Here is a 16,047-nt window from a genome sequence, read left to right on the forward strand (position 1 = left end):
ATCATCCAGCATCAACAAGACTTGGCATAACATCACTTGTTATTCTCACCAATAACTTTGTATTTACAGACTAGTTTGTGTTTATAAGGGACACTACCTTGGATCTGGTTAAAATACCACTGGTCATTTTACAAAAAAAAACAAAAAACTGACCAGCAGGTTAGGAGTTGTGTTGGCAGGCCTGTGGTATACTCCAAAGCTATACCAAGGGTTAAGTACAGAGCCCAGCAGCTCTGCTTTCTGTCTCACAGTCTTAAAACCTCAGGAAATGAAGCTATCCTTTAAGTAATCATATTTAAAGGGGTTGTTCATCTTTGAGAACTTTTAGTATGATGTAGAGAGTGATATTCTGAGACAATTTGCAATTGTTTTTCATTTTTTATTATTTAAGGTTTTTGAGTTATTTAGCTTTTTATTCAGCAGCTCTTCAATTTGCATATTAAGCAATCTGGTTGCTAGGGTCCAAATTATCCTAGCAAACATGCGCTGATTTCAATTAGAGTCAAATATGAATAGGAGAGGCCTGAATAGAAAGATGAGTAATAAAATGTAACAATAATACATTTGTAGCTTTACAGAGCATTCGTTTTTTAGATGGGGTCATCGAGGCCCATTTGAAAGCTGCAAAGAGTCAGAAGCAAAGGGCAAATAATTTAAGAACTATAAAAAATAATGAAAACCAATTGAACAGTTGCTTAGAATTGGCCATTCTATAACATACTAAAAGTTATCTTAAAGGTGAACCACCCCTTTAAGTTTACAGTTGGATATTGGCAGCTATTATTGCAGCATATAAGCTTTGCAAAAAAAAAAAAAAACTGTTGCAAGTAGAATGCAAAAATACTTGTGCAGCATAAGCATTTTGTTTCAATTCCCTGTATTTCATGGAAAAATAGCAGCAATGCTCACGCAGTAAAACACCACAAACATATCTCTGGGGAATTATATCCCTCCAACAACAAAAAAAGTAAAGTGCAAAATCAGTTTGTAAAAGTCACCTATAAGAACACAGCCACATGAGTCCATGTAACATTTTTAGCTCAAGTGCTTCTTGTGTTATAGTGTGTCCATCATTCTGGAATCCTCATCTTCTGAATGCTCCATAGGGTTCACATGGCATACACCGGCATTAGGGTGACCCTGCAGAACATCCTATCATGATGAAAAGCAAAAACAAAAGTCACTCTTTCAAAATAGTAATAATTGGGTGGGAACATACAGTACAGTTACAGACAGAGGACACTAATCAGAACTTTTATCAGAGTGCAGTAATGGCACTGTTCAGCCTAAAAAACAACTCTCCACCGTTGCTAATTTATTAAAGATACACCTGTTGGGGGGACCTTACCCACCTTAAAAGCAGTGGCGGACGTAGGGAAATTTGAAAAGCTATATATACACAAAAAAAGTAATAAAAAAAAAAACCTTGAAATAAATGGAACAACTCCCTATGTACCCCCCCCTTGAGCCTGCATACATGGTGAACGATGGGACTGTCAAAGCGTATCTTAGTCTTGGAATTGTAACTTGTTTAGCTAGGTTGAAGGGGTGGTTCACCTTTCAGTAGGTTATAGAATGGCTAATTCTAAGCAACTTTTCAATTGGCGTTCATTATTTTATAGTTTTTGAATGATTTGCCTTCTTCTTCTGACTCTTTCCAGTTTTGAAATGGGTTGCTAGGGTAGTTTGGACCCAAGCCACCAGATTGCTGAAATTGCAAACTGGAGAGCTGCTGAATATAAAGCTAAATAACCACAAATAATAAAAAATGTAAACCAAATGCAAATAGTTTCAAAATATCACTCTCTACAACATACTTAAAGTTAATTTAAAGGTGAACAACCCCTTTAATACTTTGTTTTCACCTATATTCCAGTTGCATAACAGTTGTAATGCTTTTTGTGTTTACAAATCAAAACATGCCTGAGTAAAAAAATAAATAAATAAAAAAAAAAAAAAGATGTACCTGTTGATGGCACTGCAGTTTACCCATATGTCCAAGGTCGGGAGGCAAAGCTGGTTTCTTGAGCACAGCAGTTTGATATCTTTGGGATTCAGTATGCTGACGGACTTTTGATTTCAGAATTTCAAGTTCACTTTTAAAGGCTTCAAAATAACCTTCTTTTTCTTCCTGTGTATTGCAGGTAATACAAGGCATGGTTTTAATAAAAGGTACTTAATATCCAGGTAAGACAATTGTGATATTGGGGCAAACTGATTTTTTTTAAAAGGGGGGCTGGAAAAATATCAGCTATGAAAGTTATCCTTTATCTTGCCACAGGACAGATGTTGCCATCCCAGGGATTTGCTATGCCCCAGTCTGGGTAAGAGTGCTACAGTCATCGGTCATCATAAGTTTAATACCTGAAATACCGCATGTTCATGCAGGTGGGATTGTAACTCCCATTATATGTTAAACAACATGCAAATTACATGACTGGCATATTAGCATATGGAAGAATACAAAGACAATAGCACATCTTCGAAGAGTTGGAAAATGTATTATAATAAGTGAGTATATGGAAACACAATTTAAATTTGTGTTACAGTGATGTTAAATAACAGATCAGCAAAACCTAAATATATGTAAACTGAATGCATTTTTAGTCCATACTAGTTAACATGTTGCATATGATTACGAATCTCTTAACACCATTAAAATAGAGATAACTGGTAACTTACTTTGGCTTTTTGGAAAAACAAACGGAAACAACCTCTGGGATCCACATTACAGCTTTTTGCCATTTCTATAATAAACTGCATGACGACAGCTTGATGTGCCACTTGTTCCATAAGTGCTGTCTTCTGTACATGTAAAATAATGACACGTTAGCACAGGCCAGCCATTTCCCTAAAACTCATTACATGTAGGTCACAAAGTATACAACTTCGCTTGCACATTCTATAGAATTCGAACATAAAGCAGAAATCTGGTACAATGTATAGAAACCTTAGAAATGAGAAAAATTAAAAATCCAATGACACCAATTCTGGACTTTTGGCAGAGTATAAACAGAGAATGTGCGTTTTGGACCAATTTTGGTAATCTTATAGTGTGGATTTGCAGAGTAGTTTGGAGCGGTGTTTAAAGGAAACTTTTTTTATTCCTCCAGTTCTAGACAAATTTGATAAAGGCATTATTATAATATTACTAAAGCAACAATAAAGGAATATATATTAATACATATACGTATGTATATACTCATCTATAATAATATAAAATATAGCCTATAAAATACCTATACTTGTAGCTACTTTTTAAGTTTGCCCTTCAAACTACTACTCAGCTGCTAGGATAATTGGGCCCTATCAAACAAGTAGCTGCTACAATTCCAAACTGGAGAGCTGCTGAACAAAAACCTAAACTATAAAAAAAAAAAAAAAGAAATTAAAAAATGGAACCAAATCCAAACTGGCTCAGACTATCGATGTCTACAGCATATTAAATGATGAACAAGCCTGTTGGCATTTACGCCCTTAAAAATATTGATTCAGCAAGGAACTAAACCACAAGTATTTGGATCATTAGATACTGTGTTGGGTGTAGAACACTTCCCCTATGATTTATGAAAGACACTAATAACATTTGCATGTTACATAGTTTGCAAATGAAACAATTACTTTTGGCTACATTTCTTCTGTTGGAAAGACTTCATAAAGACGGGGTTAAATACTTAATGATACATTAATTGAACAATGTAATGGTACCTGTTCACTTTCTAAATGATAACACCACAAGAGGAGATACTTAGCAGTTTCTTCACTGACAACATCTGGATATTCGGACAGAAAACGTTGGCTGTCATTCCATCTACTAAGCATACCTAGGAAACAATGTGTGTAATATGTAGCTTTAAAAATTGTATTCATGTTAATTATGAAAAGACTGTTTATGCTTGCATAAGGAACTATCACCTGCACCACTCTCTGGTTTCCTTTCTGACTAAAAACAGAAACGTTTGAATCTTGGCAGTGATTTTAGAAATACACATATGATAACAGAAAATACATGGTAGGATCAATTACCCGTTATCTGAAATTTTTGATTACATGGTCAGCAAGTAATCCTCTAAAAGTCTATCATCTGATTGTGACATATTCCAAAAAGTATTTAAAATAAACACATTATACATAAAGTATAACCAAGATATACTCACCGAAATGTTGAATTTTTGCCTCATATTTCTGTATAAAAGATATTGACTGATCTTCATCCTCTCTGGTTTTCTTAACCTGATTGATAAAACTCTATTCATTGGAAAGAAATGAGCAATAATTAAATAATGTAAAAAAAAAAAAAAAAAATAGTAAATTACTATAAAAAAAATTACATGCTATAAAAGATAAAACCTCTTAAGATATAGCAGAGGGAGTGTTTTCTTTCAGATGGTGGAGAACATACCCAAACAAGTCCCGCTGCCTCTTATTAGCCCAGTAATGGCACTTTACAGCCTGAAAATGCTATACTGGTACTGTCAGGTATTTCCCATTCAAGTTACTGGGATGAGGCTGGGGTAGTTTGGTTCACTGCACTACTGGGTGAAATATGCAGAGATACAATCTAGTGTGACCAAGGGTCCCGATTTTATAAAATGCTTAGTCTGGATAAGTGAGAAAGGGTCTGAAGAACAAGGTCTTACTTTGAAGGGGTTGTCCGCCCTTTCGCGAAGTCCTACTGAAGTGGTAGGACTTTGCATAATAAACACTTTTCCCAATAAGCCTGCTTTAAAAGTAATAAATACCTATAGTTTGTGCCTACTGATACAGGGGAAATGAGTTGCTCCTCCTTTTAAGCAGACACAGAAATCTGGCAGAGGGAGATAGAAATTACAGGCTCCACGGCTTCTGTGCAGCCAATCTGGTTAATGCTAAGCAAAAAAATGAATGAGTGGGTGGGTGCATACACAGTAGAGCATGCTGGTCTCTGCACTCTGGAGCCCTTTCTCACAAAGTAGCTTACAAAGGGGGCATTTTTTTACAACTGTTGTAATAGGAAAAGTTTTTTTTGTTTTTATTTTACAAATTACTACCACTATGGTAAGACTTTGCAAAAAGTTGGACAACCCTTAAAGGGGGTGTTCACCTTTGAGTTAAATTTAAGTATGATATAGAGAGTGATATAATTTAAGGTTTTTGAGTTATTTAGCTTTGTATTCAGCAGCTCTTCAATTTGCATTATAAACAATCTGGTAGCTGGGTCCAAATTACCCTAGCAACCATGCATTGATTTGAATAAGAGACTGGAATATGAACAGGAGACGACCTTACTAGAAAGATGAGCAATAAAAAGTAGCAGTAATAATAAATGTGTAGCCTTACAGAGCATTTGCTTTTAGATGGGGTCAGTGACGCCCATCTGAAAACTGGAAAGAGTCAGACGAGAAAGGCAAATAATTAGAAAACTATAAAAAATAAATAATGAAAAGTTGCTTATAATTGGCCATTCTATTACATACTAAAAGTTTACTTAAAGGTGAACTACCCCTTCAAAAAAACATCTCCATCCAGAAAAAGAAGGCTTTTTGTACAATGAAATAAAATGCCATTCTAAGCAGCTATTATATATTATGAACTTCAATCATTTTACAGTTAATTGTAAATGTATAGGTCTGTCTGTGTTTTCTTGTGTACTACAGGTAAAGAGAATTTTTAATTGATTAGATTTAGAAAGTTTCTTATTTCAGTATGACAAATCTTATAATAACTTTTCATTTTCGAGCTAGCTACCCTTTAAAAATCCCCCTATGTTGCAGTGGGAATTGGAATAAACTTTAAATATTGTACATACAGCTACAAAAAGGATGTAATGATCACTAGGATATTAGAAGCACAATATTTTAATTAGATACAGCATATTATCAGAGTAACATATCATAAAGGCCTGGCACACGGAGCAAATTAAACCCGGGTCCTACCCCTGGTATGTTTATTGCGTCAAACAACGTTTTCGGAGGGCGTTCATCACCTGACGAAGGGGGAACGCCCTCCGAAACGTTGTTTGACGCAATAAACATACCAGGGGTAGGACCCCGGTTTAATTTCTTCCGTGTGCCAGGCCTTTTTTCTTCACATTGGTCCATTGGGAGTGCCGTCTCCCTTAGGTCTTGAGCACCAGCGTTAATTTACGAAGGGCCTGAGTGTGCGCGTGGTTTCTGTGTAACATATCAAAAAACACATTGCTGGAACTGTAGATTGAAGATTTGTTTATTGGTTGTGTTCAGGAACAGTGCCAACATGGTACTGAACCAACCAGAAATATGAAATGCAGCACCATTCAGGTTTTATGAAGAACAGCTTCCAAAATCCACAGAAAAAGGTGTGATGGTCACAGATATAGATTAGATCGGTGATCCCCAACTAGTAGCTTGCGAGCAACATGTTGCTCACCAACCTCTTGGATGCTGCTCCTAGTGGCCTCAAAGCAGGTGCTATTTTTGAATTCCAGACTTGGAGTCATTTTTTCGTTGCATAAAAACCAGGTGTACTGCTAAATAGAGCCTCCTATAGGCTGCCAGTCCACATAGGGGCCACCAAATTGCCAATCACAGCCCTTATTTGGCACTCCAGGAACTTTTTGCATGCCTGTGTTGCTCCCCAACTGTTTTAATTTTTGAATGTGGCTTATGGGTAAAAAAGTTTGGGGACCCCTGATGAAAGGCAGTGTCCTTGATGCCAAAGCCGTGGTTGACAAAACACCCGTACCTGATGTTGCACAGTACTGGAGTACTAGCTGCAATACTGGTTATTATAGTTGTTTTTCAGTACCTTATTAAATACATCTTGATTAAGACCATCCGAAGTGGACAATCCCCAGTTCTCACCCGGGGATAGCGCTGCTTCTTTTCTTCTCCACTCTTCCTCGCTGCGTTTTAGCTCGGACAACTCAGCCTGGGCCGTCGCTTGTTCTTGATCTATAGACTCTGAGTTGTGAAGTGCCAAACTGTTTAATTTCTGCTGCGCTTCAGCCAAGCTCCACTTGCACGCCGCCGAGCTCCTACCACACTCATTCTGCGGCGAGTACGAAAACGCCATCCCACGTTCTTACTGCTGCAGGAAGCAATGTGCATGTACACAAAGTTTCAGGTGTAGGTTATATACAGAAGTCACTTTATATCTCTCAAACTATGTACACAAAACAAAAATCATAAAACACATTTCAGTGTAACAGAAGTTCCACTTTGGAGAAAAAAAACTTAAATTGCACTAAAATACCTGTTTTAAAACACTGGCACTGTTCTATCTAGTTCCTGTATCCCTAACTCTGCATGAAAGTCTGAAAGTGTCAGTGTTTTGATGCAAACACAGGGCCTTTAGTATAACAAACCTGATATGGACAAAATGACAGTGAACTTGCTCCTTAACTTGGGAAGATAAGGGCCCAGCAAATCCTATACTGTATGTATATGACCGGCCATAAAATCATTTTCTAGCCATAGTCCGTGAAACTAGACCCTAAAGCAAAGCACACACACCTACCTGCAAACGCCACCACATAAAATAATCACACACACACAATCGGAAATGAAACGCCCTCCCCTTCCGGCAGTCTCTCGCATTACTTTCTAACGGGCAAAATACAACACATGCGCAGACGAATCAAATCCTCCTCCCACGGGATTTGCTTCAACTTTGTTTGGATTTATGTTGCCTCGGGGAGAATGACGGTAGCCTGAGAAGCCCATGTAGAAAGGCGCTCAATGATGACGCAGCCGACCAATAGAATTGTTTGCGTCGCTATGGAGACGAGACGCTTCTCTGGCGGCGGCAACTGCAGGAAAAAGCTCTAGCTTTGTTGGTAACCCTTCTATACGTATTAACTTTACGCATTTTAATGAATTCTTATATATGTAAATGTGCATGTGTGCGAGTGAGTGTGTGTGAGTGTGCAATGTGCACTTGCCAGAATGTTTCATACCCATATCCATTCCAACTTTAAGAGATATGTGCATAGTACATGTGCAGTTACATCTCTGCAGTCCTGCATTGTAGTTACAGGGAGATAAATGATGCATAACTGCTGTGTGAACTCATTGAATGACTTCCAGTCCAGTACATGCTACTTCTAAGCTTCATTTTAACGCTACTATATTTATGCTGTGTGGGGCAAATTCACCATGTTTGCAATGCTGTACTTGTGCAGTTACCAATAGCAACCAGTCAGGTAAAAAAAAAAAACAACTGAGGCAGTGTAACATCTAATGTAGCACTTAAACTGAACGCAGAGGTATGCAAGGTCCAGATGCAATGGGATTGCACAGAAAAGACTGTATTTTTAATTTCCTCCATTTAATATTCACTAGCGTGTGAACCATAGGTTTTTATCTCTATGATATAGCCAGTTCATTATATATAGTTCTTATTTTTTTAAAGGTTTTTATTTCAGTTTTCAAGGGAGGGGGGCAAAAGAAAAAAGGGGGAGAAAAAAAAAGCAAGTAATAACACGTAACACATGTTTCATATCCAAAATGCATAGTATACAGAGATTCCTCAATTGTATTTTGTAAGAGTACAACAAATACAGCATTGATCATGGCAGGTTACATCATTCATAGCTTAACCGGGGCAGGGAATAGGTTACACCTAGTTAGCCAATGTCCAGCCAAATTTGAAAAGATATGGAACCCCTGGCTAGACACTAATCTGGTAGAGATCTTTACCAGCCCTAGCCAGGGGTTCCATATCGTTTCATATTTGGCTGGACAGCCCCGGGCAATGTAAGTGAGTTCAAGGGTAGGACTACACGGCCGATTCCGCCGCGCAGCGTAAAATCGCAGGCGTCACGTCGGATGCGAAGGAAATAAGGTAATACATAATTCAAAGTAATTCAAAGTAATTCAATTGTCGCATCGTGTCGCTGCATTGATACGACACGACTGTTGGATTCAGATGCTGCACGCTGCGTCTGCATCTGACAGTCGTGTCGCATCTCATCAACAATGGGACACGATCCGACACTGCCGTTACTTACCTTGTTTCCGTCGCATCCAACGTGACGCCTGCGATTTTGCGCAGCGCCTCGGATCGTGGCAAAATCGCCGCGTAGTCCTGCCCTAAGGGATGGTAAGGTTTTGTTAATTAAATTAATCCAAGCGGCAACTGTTGGGGTGCTGTTTCCCATCCAACCCATCACAACCAATTTCTTAGCGTAATACAATGTTTTTCTCATAAGTATTCTATATAAAGTTATTATAAACAAATAATTACAAATGTTTTCTGGGCTTGCTTATATCTGAGTTGTCATGGGAGATTTGTGAACTGCAGGCTTGAAAAGGTACACGTATTTAGAAAACAAGGAGTGTGTGTTACATAGTTACATAGTTAGTTAAATTGGGTTGAAAAAAGACAAAGTCCATCAAGTTCAACCCCTCCAAATGAAAAACCAGCATCCATACACACACCCCTCCCTACTTTTAATTAAAATTCTATATACCCATACCTATACTAACTATAGAGTTTAGTATCACAATAGCCTTTGATATTATGTCTGTCCAAAAAATCATCCAAGCCATTCTTAAAGGCATTAACTGAATCAGCCATCACAACATCACCCGGCAGTGCATTCCACAACCTCACTGTCTAAAGGGGTGGCCTCTGGTATGGTGATCCTCTTTATGGGTAAAAAGGTCCCCTGCCATTTGTCTATAATGTCCTGTAATGTACTTGTAAAGTGTAATCATGTCCCCTCGCAAGCGCCTTTTTTCCAGAGAAAACAACCCCAGCCTTGACAGTGTGTGACATATCACAGCCCTAAAATTTTGCAAATTTACAACTTCTGGAAAGACAATTCTTTCTGAATGTCTAATATTTAAAATTAGGAATGCTGGTAGCAGTGTGATTATGCTATTATTTCTGAAACCCTAAATGATATGTTTTCTTTTTATAATTCCTTTAATTTATGCTTTTGAAATGCAATGCACGGCTGTGCTCAGTTTTCTGCAGCCCTAGACTGGGCATATTCATTTGAATATTCCTCAAACATATTTGTGTGTGTATGTGTGTGTGTGTGTGTATATATATATATATAGAATCAAGGTCCTAGCGCACACCATTAGTTAAAGGTTCAAAAAACACATACCTGGGTGCTGCCCTAAAAAAGCTGCATTATTCATAGTCCAATGATGAGGGTGCACACCAGGATTTGGTAAATTAAAACTTCATGTTTATTAAATAACTTTAAAACAGGAACCGGGCCGGTTCCTGTTTTAACCCTTTCCCTGCCAGCCGTTTTGTCCTAGATGCGAACATCTACTGCCAAGCAGTTTTTAGATATTTTGCACTCTTTCACTTTAAGGGCCTTTCCTGGGGTGGTCTTTTAGTTAACCCAGGAAAACAATATATTGTTTTTTTCAGGACAACCTGAACTTTCACAATATGCAAGAATTTTGGTGTAATTCTACTTCTCTAAAAAAATATTGGATTCTAAGTGTCAAATAAAATGAAAAAAATCATGTTGCACGAAGAACAATCACATATATCAGAAACTTCATTCATTTTACGTACGAGAACACAGCTGATTTAGAAAGGTCTATGTCTCCTGAACGCGACAATACCAAATATATATAGTTTTATGGAGATTTCTCACTTGTATAGCTCAAAATCTACAAGCAGTACACAACCAAATTTCCAAAGCAACACTCCCCAAACGGCATACTTTTGATTTCAAGGCCAAACATTCCACTAACAGTAGGTTTACCCAAGAAAACTACCCATTACTAGAAAGAACAGATTCTGGTGAATCAAAAATGGGTAGAAATATCTTTGTACTCCAAACCACCAAGTTGCAATTGTTTCCTAAAGTTATAGTGTTTTATAGAAATTGGTGAATTTTTTGAAAAATGACCTCAAAGCTTCCACTCTACAGCAACATATCTCCCACACATCATTAGGTATCAATGTAAAACACCCCAAATATAAAATCCTGGGTCCACTGAACAGTTTGATGCCCAATATGTATAGGTGTACCCAAGCACGTGGCATAGGAGGCCCCAAAAGGAAGACCCCCCGTTTGTTCTGTAATTTCAGATACTGCAAAATCAACACATTTACATCGTTTTGGGGGGCGGCAAAGGTAGAAAACAGTACGTTCACCCCAGAAAACCATATATTTTCGGAAAGTACACATTCCCCTGAATCTAAATTGGGTATGCATGTCTTTGTACTCCAAAGTACCAAGCCGCAAATCATTCCTAAATTTGGTGATTTAGGTGACATTTCCAAAAATCACCTCAAAATATCTACTCTGCAGCATCGTATTACCCACATACTTTTAGGTATCAAGACAAATCACCCCAAATATGAAAGCCTAGGGTCCTCTGAACAGTTTGATGCCCAATATGTATAGGTGTACCCAAGCATGTGGCATATAGGGGCCCTAAAAGGAAGACCCCCATATAGTCTGACATTTCAGGTACTGCAAAATCAACACATTTACATTGTTTTGGGGGGGCAAAAGTAGAAAACAGTAAGTTCACCCCAGAAAACCATATATTTTCGGAAAGTACACATTCCCACGAATTCAAATTGGGTATGCATGTCTTTCTACGCCAAAGTACCAAGCCGCAAATCATTCCTAAATTTGGTGATTTTGGTGACATTTCCAAAAATCACCTCAAAATATCTACCCTGCAGCATCGTATTACCCACATACTTTTAGGTATCAAGAGAAATCACCCCAAATATGAAAGCCTAGGGTCCTCTGAACAGTTTGTTGCCCAATATGTATAGGTGTACCCAAGCACGTGGCATACAGGGGCCCCAAAAGGAAGACCCCCATATAGTCTGTCATTTCAGGTACTGCAAAATCAACACATTTACATCGTTAGGGGGGGGGCAAAAGTAGAAAACAGTAAGTTCACCCCAGAAAACCATATATTTTCGGAAAGTACACATTCCAACGAATCCAAATTGGGTATGCATGTCTTTCTACGCCAAAGTACCAAGCCGCAAACCATTCCTAAATTTGGTGCTTTAGGTGACATTTCCAAAAATCACCTCAAAATATCTACCCTGCAGCATCGTATTACCCACATACTTTTAGGTATCAAGACAAATCACCCCAAATATGAAAGCCTAGGGTCCTCTGAACAGTTTGATGCCCGATATGTATAGGTGTACCCAAGCACGTGGCATACAGGGGCCCCAAAAGGAAGACCCCCATATAGTCTGTCATTTCAGGTACTGCAAAATCAACACATTTACATCGATTTGGGGGGGGCAAAAGTAGAAAACAGTAAGTTCACCCCAGAAAATCATATATTTTCGGAAAGTACACATTCCAACGAATCCAAATTGGGTATGCATGTCTTTCTACGCCAAAGTACCAAGCCGCAAATCATTCCTAAATTTGGTGATTTAGGTGACATTTCCAAAAATCACCTCAAAATATCTACCCTGCAGCATCGTATTACACACATACTTTTAGGTATCAAGACAAATCACCCCAAATATGAAAGCCTAGGGTCCTCTGAACAGTTTGATGCCCAATATGTATAGGTGTACCCAAGCATGTGGCATATAGGGGCCCTAAAATGAAGACCCCCATATAGTCTGTCATTTCAGGTACTGCAAAATCAACACATTTACATCGATTTGGGGGGGGCAAAAGTAGAAAACAGTAAGTTCACCCCAGAAAACCATATATTTTCGGAAAGTACACATTCCAACGAATCCAAATTGGGTATGCATGTCTTTCTACGCCAAAGTACCAAGCCGCAAACCATTCCTAAATTTGGTGCTTTAGGTGACATTTCCAAAATCACCTCAAAATATCTACCCTGCAGCATCGTATTACCCACATACTTTTAGGTATCAAGACAAATTACCCCAAATATGAAAGCCTAGGGTCCTCTGAACAGTTTGATGCCCGATATGTATAGGTGTACCCAAGCACGTGGCATACAGGGGCCCCAAAAGGAAGACCCCCATATAGTCTGTCATTTCAGGTACTGCAAAATCAACACATTTACATCGATTTGGGGGGGGCAAAAGTAGAAAACAGTAAGTTCACCCCAGAAAACCATATATTTTCGGAAAGTACACATTCCAACGAATCCAAATTGGGTATGCATGTCTTTCTACGCCAAAGTACCAAGCCGCAAATCATTCCTAAATTTGGTGATTTAGGTGACATTTCCAAAAATCACCTCAAAATATCTACCCTGCAGCATCGTATTACACACATACTTTTAGGTATCAAGACAAATCACCCCAAATATGAAAGCCTAGGGTCCTCTGAACAGTTTGATGCCCAATATGTATAGGTGTACCCAAGCATGTGGCATATAGGGGCCCTAAAATGAAGACCCCCATATAGTCTGTCATTTCAGGTACTGCAAAATCAACACATTTACATCGATTTGGGGGGGGCAAAAGTAGAAAACAGTAAGTTCACCCCAGAAAACCATATATTTTCGGAAAGTACACATTCCAACGAATCCAAATTGGGTATGCATGTCTTTCTACGCCAAAGTACCAAGCCGCAAATCATTCCTAAATTTGGTGATTTAGGTGACATTTCCAAAAATCACCTCAAAATATCTACTCTGCAGCATCGTATTACCCACATACTTTTAGGTATCAAGAGAAATCATCCCAAATATGAAAGCCTAGGGTCCTCTGAACAGTTTGATGCCCAATATGTATAGGTGTACCCAAGCACGTGGCATATAGGGGCCCTAAAAGGAAGACCCCCCCTTGTATGTTCTGTCATTTCAGGTACTGCAAAATCAACACATTTACATCGTTTTGGGGGGGGCAAAGGTAGCAAAAAGTAAGTTCACCCCAGAAAACCATATATTTTCGGAAAGTACACATTCCCACGAATCTAAATTGGGTATGCATGTCTTTCTACTACAAAGTACCAAGCCGCAAACCATTCCTAAATTTGGTGATTTTGGGGACATTTCCAAAAATGACTTCAAAATTTCGACCCTGCAGCATCGTATTACCCACATACTTTTAGGTATCAAGACAAATCACCCCAAATATGAAAGCCTGGGGTCCTCTGAACAGTTTGATGCCCAATATGTATAGGTGTACCCAAGCACGTGGCGTATAGGGGCCCCAAAACGAAGACCCCCATATGGTCTGTCATTTCAGGTACTGCAAAATCAACACATTTACATTGTTTTGAGGGGGGCAAATGTAGAAAAAAGTAAGTTCACCCCAGAAAACCATATATTTTCGGAAAGTACACATTCCTACGGATCTAAATTGGGTATGCATGTCTTTGTACTCCAAAGTACCAAGCCGCAAATCATTCCTAAATTTGGTGATTTTGGGGACATTTCCAAAAATGACTTCAAAATTTCGACCCTGCAGCATCGTATTACCCACATACTTTTAGGTATCAAGACAAATCACCCCAAATATGAAAGCCTGGGGTCCTCTGAACAGTTTGATGCCCAATATGTATAGGTGTACCCAAGCACGTGGCGTATAGGGGCCCCAAAACGAAGACCCCCATATGGTCTGTCATTTCAGGTACTGCAAAATCAACACATTTACATTGTTTTGAGGGGGGCAAATGTAGAAAAAAGTAAGTTCACCCCAGAAAACCATATATTTTCGGAAAGTACACATTCCCACGGATCTAAATTGGGTATGCATGTCTTTGTACTCCAAAGTACCAAGCCGCAAACCATTCCTAAATTTGGTGATTTTGGGGACATTTCCAAAAATGACTTCAAAATTTCGACCCTGCAGCATTGTATTACCCACATACTTTTAGGTATCAAGACAAATCACCCCAAATATGAAAGCCTGGGGTCCTCTGAACAGTTTGATGCCCAATATGTATAGGTGTACCCAAGCACGTGGCGTATAGGGGCCCCAAAACAAAGACCCCCATATGGTCTGTCATTTCAGGTACTGCAAAATCAACACATTTACATTGTTTTGGGGGGGGCAAAGGTAGAAAAAAGTGCGTTCACCCCATAAAACCATATATTTTTGGAAAGTACACATTCCTGCGAATCCAAATTGGGTATGCATGTCTTTGTACTCCAAAGTACCAAGTCGCAAGCCTTTCCTAAATTTGGCGATAAAAGCAACTGTTTTTACATTTCTGAAAATCGCCTAAAAATATTGCAATTGGCCGCATTTATCTCACCCAATTTCTTACATACAATTGTAAAACACCATAAATATTGATGCCAAGGGTCTACTGAACAGTTTGATGCCCAATATGCATAGATATACCAAGGCAGCTGGCATGTGCGGACCCCAAATAAAAATAGTGAATATGAGTTTTCTCCGCTGCCGATTTGCCTTCTGTGAACATAGACCCTTGACTTCATATTATTTGCCTCAAGACCCTCCTAACAGCAATGACCCCCCAAAACCATACATTTTTGGAAAGTACACATTCTGCCGATTCCAACAAAGATAACGACGTCTTTCTACACGAAACTACCAAACTGCAAAGCTTTTCTAAACATATAGGTTTTTACAACATTTCTGAAAATCGCCTAAAAATGTTGCAGTTTGCCGCATTTATCGGACACAATGTTTTACGTACAAAGAAAAATCTCTCTAAATATGGACGTCAGAGTCTAATAAATAGTTTGATGCCCAATATGTATAGATTTACCAAAGTATGTGTTGTGTATGGACCCCAAATGAAAAACGTAACTATGAATTTTCACGCTAGCCAACTAAGCTGCAGAAAAGAGAACCCTAACTGTACGTTATGTGCCGTAAGACCCCCAAACTGTAAAAAGACCCCCAGAAACCCATATATTTTTGGAAAGCACATATTTTGGCGGATCAAACTAAGTAAAATCTATCTTTCTATACCAAAGCACCAAACAGCAAAACGATACTAAAGATACATAGGGAACAATAATGCAGGGATAAAATTGCAATAAAACCACAAAAATAGCGTAAATCAATGAAATAACAAAATAATTGTTCTGACAGCGTAATTAGTGGCCGAAATCGATTATCCAATAGTCACGCTGCCAAAATAACACGTTTTTAGGCAAAAAAAACAAAAGATAACAGTATAATGAATTCGTAAAAAAAAAAAAAACACCTGTTTGTGTATAC

At 38.5% G+C, this 16,047-nt stretch overlaps 2 protein-coding genes across 9 annotated transcripts in view; one reads left to right on the plus strand and one right to left on the minus strand.

Annotated features, from left to right (window-relative positions):
• Positions 1-865: 865 nt before the first annotated feature.
• cdc37l1.L (cell division cycle 37-like 1 L homeolog) lies at positions 866-7,622 on the minus strand. Of its 4 annotated transcripts, none has more exons than XM_018258340.2 (7): positions 7,477-7,622; positions 6,766-7,047; positions 4,158-4,248; positions 3,709-3,824; positions 2,683-2,805; positions 1,967-2,131; positions 866-1,152 (listed from the first exon to the last, which is right to left on the minus strand). In XM_018258340.2, exons 2-7 carry the CDS (start codon positions 7,030-7,032, stop codon positions 1,057-1,059), a joined length of 858 nt encoding a protein of 285 aa, XP_018113829.1. In that variant the 5' UTR covers positions 7,033-7,047; positions 7,477-7,622; the 3' UTR covers positions 866-1,056. The 4 variants fall into 4 exon arrangements, with proteins under 4 accessions (XP_018113829.1, XP_018113837.1, XP_041420013.1 ...); XM_018258348.2 differs by having other exon boundaries at positions 6,766-7,122; positions 7,477-7,600; XM_041564079.1 differs by having other exon boundaries at positions 7,473-7,535.
• A 26-nt stretch (positions 7,623-7,648) lies between these two features.
• The window catches only part of spata6l.L (spermatogenesis associated 6-like L homeolog), a 30,294-nt gene continuing 21,895 nt past the window's right edge, over positions 7,649-16,047 (plus strand). Inside the window, exon 1 of one of the 5 annotated variants that reach the window (XM_018250512.2) lies at positions 7,649-7,795. The gene's annotated coding sequence lies outside the window, so the exon portion shown is untranslated. 5 annotated transcript variants of the gene reach the window in all.

The sequence above is a fragment of the Xenopus laevis genome, chromosome 1L (assembly GCF_017654675.1).
Source record: "Xenopus laevis strain J_2021 chromosome 1L, Xenopus_laevis_v10.1, whole genome shotgun sequence".
Taxonomy (NCBI): Eukaryota; Metazoa; Chordata; class Amphibia; order Anura; family Pipidae; genus Xenopus; species Xenopus laevis.

What these genes read in the sequence shown, in the direction of transcription:
- cdc37l1.L (XM_018258340.2), bottom strand. Translation starts at nt 7,032, where the DNA reads ATGGCGTTTTCGTACTCGCCGCAGAATGAGTGTGGTAGGAGCTCGGCG. An exon ending in ATCATTTAGAAAGTGAACAG is followed by an intron (nt 2,806 to 3,708) that starts GTACCATTACAT and finishes TTACATGTACAG; the next exon opens with AAGACAGCACTTATGGAACA. An exon ending in TGTTTTTCCAAAAAGCCAAA is followed by an intron (nt 2,132 to 2,682) that starts GTAAGTTACCAG and finishes TGCAATACACAG; the next exon opens with GAAGAAAAAGAAGGTTATTT.